We start from the raw sequence: 2,495 nt of genomic DNA, 5'->3' as shown, positions 1-2,495 counted from the left end.
TCCACTGTCAGCCAGGAGTACGCCAATTCTGCTGGTGGTACTCCTGCCCATGCTATAGTTTCTAGATGCCTCCAGAACTGAATTGTAACGGTAAAAAACCCACACATCGAGGGAACTGGCTGAGTTAAGAAAAACAGCAAAATATTCCTCATTTTTATTAACTAATTTTATTTACCAATATATATTTACTTCCAGAAAATTTTACTTTACTTTTTTCCCTGAAAATAAAGAGCAGAAAATGTCACAATGGGAATTCTTATTTTAATGTTATTGACAGACCATGTAAATGTATTTTTCATTTATTTACTAAATTCTTAGTTGTATTTTAACAGATATTCTGAATTCTCTGAAAAAAGGATGGTGGTGGTTAAAAGGAGTGTTACTTACCTTTTAGTTAGACTTCACTTGAGAATTTAGCCATTCAATTTTAGAAAAAACTATGTACATTTAATGCAGATCTATTATGTGGAATGTAAAGAAATTTGTTACTGTGTAAGTAGCATTTAAGCACAAACAATTAGCCTAACTCTTGACTATCACAGTTTTCATACAGAATCACAGTTCTATTGCTACACACACAAAGAGTAAGCAAGTAAAATAATTTTTATTTCAGCCATTATACTTTTTAACAGTGAAATTAATAAACTTCATGGATTTCATTGTTTTTCTAACACAGAACACGACAACTGAATTATTTACTCTGTTCTAAGAATTTCAGTAACACACTACTTCCAGGATGTTCATTTTTGGTTCACAGTTCCTTGAACTGATGGTGAGTTAATGGCTATCTATTAGCTATATAAATTTCTGTAAGTTTTCTTGTCAAAACTGATATAAAGAGTGTGGATTGTTTCAGGTCAGAAAATAAGTTGTAAAGCAACATTTTTATTTAACTGCATTTTGATCTTATAAATCTGCTTAAAATTAAATTTGAAATTAACAGCCTATATATTAGAGACTAAACATGCGATAACCTATTCCAGTCATCTAAACAACAAGCTGCATTAAGTTTTCCTCGAATTTTAATGACTGTTAGATATGGAAATAGGATGACAATACTTTCAATTTTTGAAGACTAATGAAGACTGACAAATAAGCTATTTAATGATACTATACCCTGCACCCAATAGCAAAATTAATTACAACCTTTACAGTACAGTTCTCTACAGAACATCCATCTTTCCATATCAAGAACTTGCCCTCTGCTGTGATGGCCTTCTGGTTTCTGACTTGATTACCTTCAAGTTTCATTAGCAACTCTGAGGAAAATTTTTATTGTTTCAACCATTTCATTCAATTCTGAATGAGCATTGGGGCATGCAGCAGGCCGCATCCCTGGAGACACTCAAGGTCAGGCTTGATGGGGCTCTCAGCAGCCTGACCTAGTTAAAGATGTCCCTGCTCACTGCAGGAGGCATGGCCTAGATGACCTTTAAGGGTCCCTTCCAAACCAACACAGTCCGTGATTCTATGGCCTTTTTTCTCCCTTTTGATGTACACACACAATCAAAGTAAATAGCTCAGAAATCATGGGACAGAATTATGTTCCTACAGGTATCTGGACAGATGCTGAAATGAATACAGGAACTGACCAAAGCATTTCACCTCCCGTGAAATCTTATTAAGCCTCAATTCAGCAGCAGGCCTGTGTCTAGACCACCTTCAGGCATGCAGGTACAGGCACACCCATCCAAAAGAAACCCTGCCTGGTTACTAAGCACGTTTAATGTTTTCTCTCTGATCTGCTTTAAGTCTGAACCACTATCATTTTTCTCACCTATGCAGCTGAAAAAGTGTTTTTACACGCTCTAACTTCCCGATCACGTGCAAACGTCGCCCGAGAGAAAGCACGACAGACGTGTCCCCCTGTGCGCAGAACAAAGCTGGGTACGGACGGACGGACGGACGTGAACTCCCTATAAATCAACGGGTCGAGGGGCTCCTGACACCACCCACGGCAACGCGGAGCTCGCCTCCGCTGCGAGCCCTAGTCCGCCTCGCCCTGAGGTGGCTGAGGCGATTTCCATTTCCCGCCTCCCGCCGCTCTGACAGGACGGCGCGGGGCGAAGTCGCGCTTCTGTCACTCCGCTATCGCGCCTGCGCGGTGCCGCGACTTCCCGGCGTGCTCGGCGACAGTGTCATGGCGGCTCCCTGCCGCCCGTTCATGCACATGGGTTAAGGAGACGGCGGCAACACCTGTCAACGCAGGGGTGTCGAGTGGCGGCGGTGGGACCATGCTGGCCCTGGAGCGCTCCCTGCTGAGGGGCTTCGTCAGCGCGGCGGAGGCCCTCGAGTGGAAGCAGGGTGAAGTCGCGGCGGCAGGTGAGGGGGGAAGGTGCTCAGCCGGCACTGTGGGTGTCTGGAACCGCCAGCATTTCTGGCGACCCCTTCCATCCGCGTCCGCTTCCCATGGGTGGTCGTGTCCCCCGCTTCCCGCCCTTTTTGCCCCTTGCCGGACTCGGGACGGAGGCCCGTTGGGTTCGGCAGCCCGAGGG

General features: G+C 44.3%; 1 protein-coding gene across 1 annotated transcript in view; it reads left to right on the top strand.

Annotated features, from left to right (window-relative positions):
* Positions 1-2,234: 2,234 nt before the first annotated feature.
* The window catches only part of LOC104539030 (tetratricopeptide repeat protein 27-like), a gene marked incomplete at its 3' end in the record, with an annotated part of 27,092 nt that continues 26,831 nt past the window's right edge, over positions 2,235-2,495 (top strand). The window contains exon 1 of the mRNA XM_010182456.1: positions 2,235-2,322. Within this exon, the coding sequence (XP_010180758.1) occupies positions 2,235-2,322 (88 nt within the window). The remainder of the gene's footprint in view (positions 2,323-2,495) is intronic.

Source organism: Mesitornis unicolor, unplaced genomic scaffold (genome assembly GCF_000695765.1).
Source record: "Mesitornis unicolor isolate BGI_N332 unplaced genomic scaffold, ASM69576v1 scaffold28900, whole genome shotgun sequence".
Classification (NCBI taxonomy): Eukaryota; Metazoa; Chordata; class Aves; order Mesitornithiformes; family Mesitornithidae; genus Mesitornis; species Mesitornis unicolor.
The sequence above is the reverse complement of the archived record's forward strand: the minus strand, read 5'-3'. Positions and strand labels throughout refer to the sequence as shown.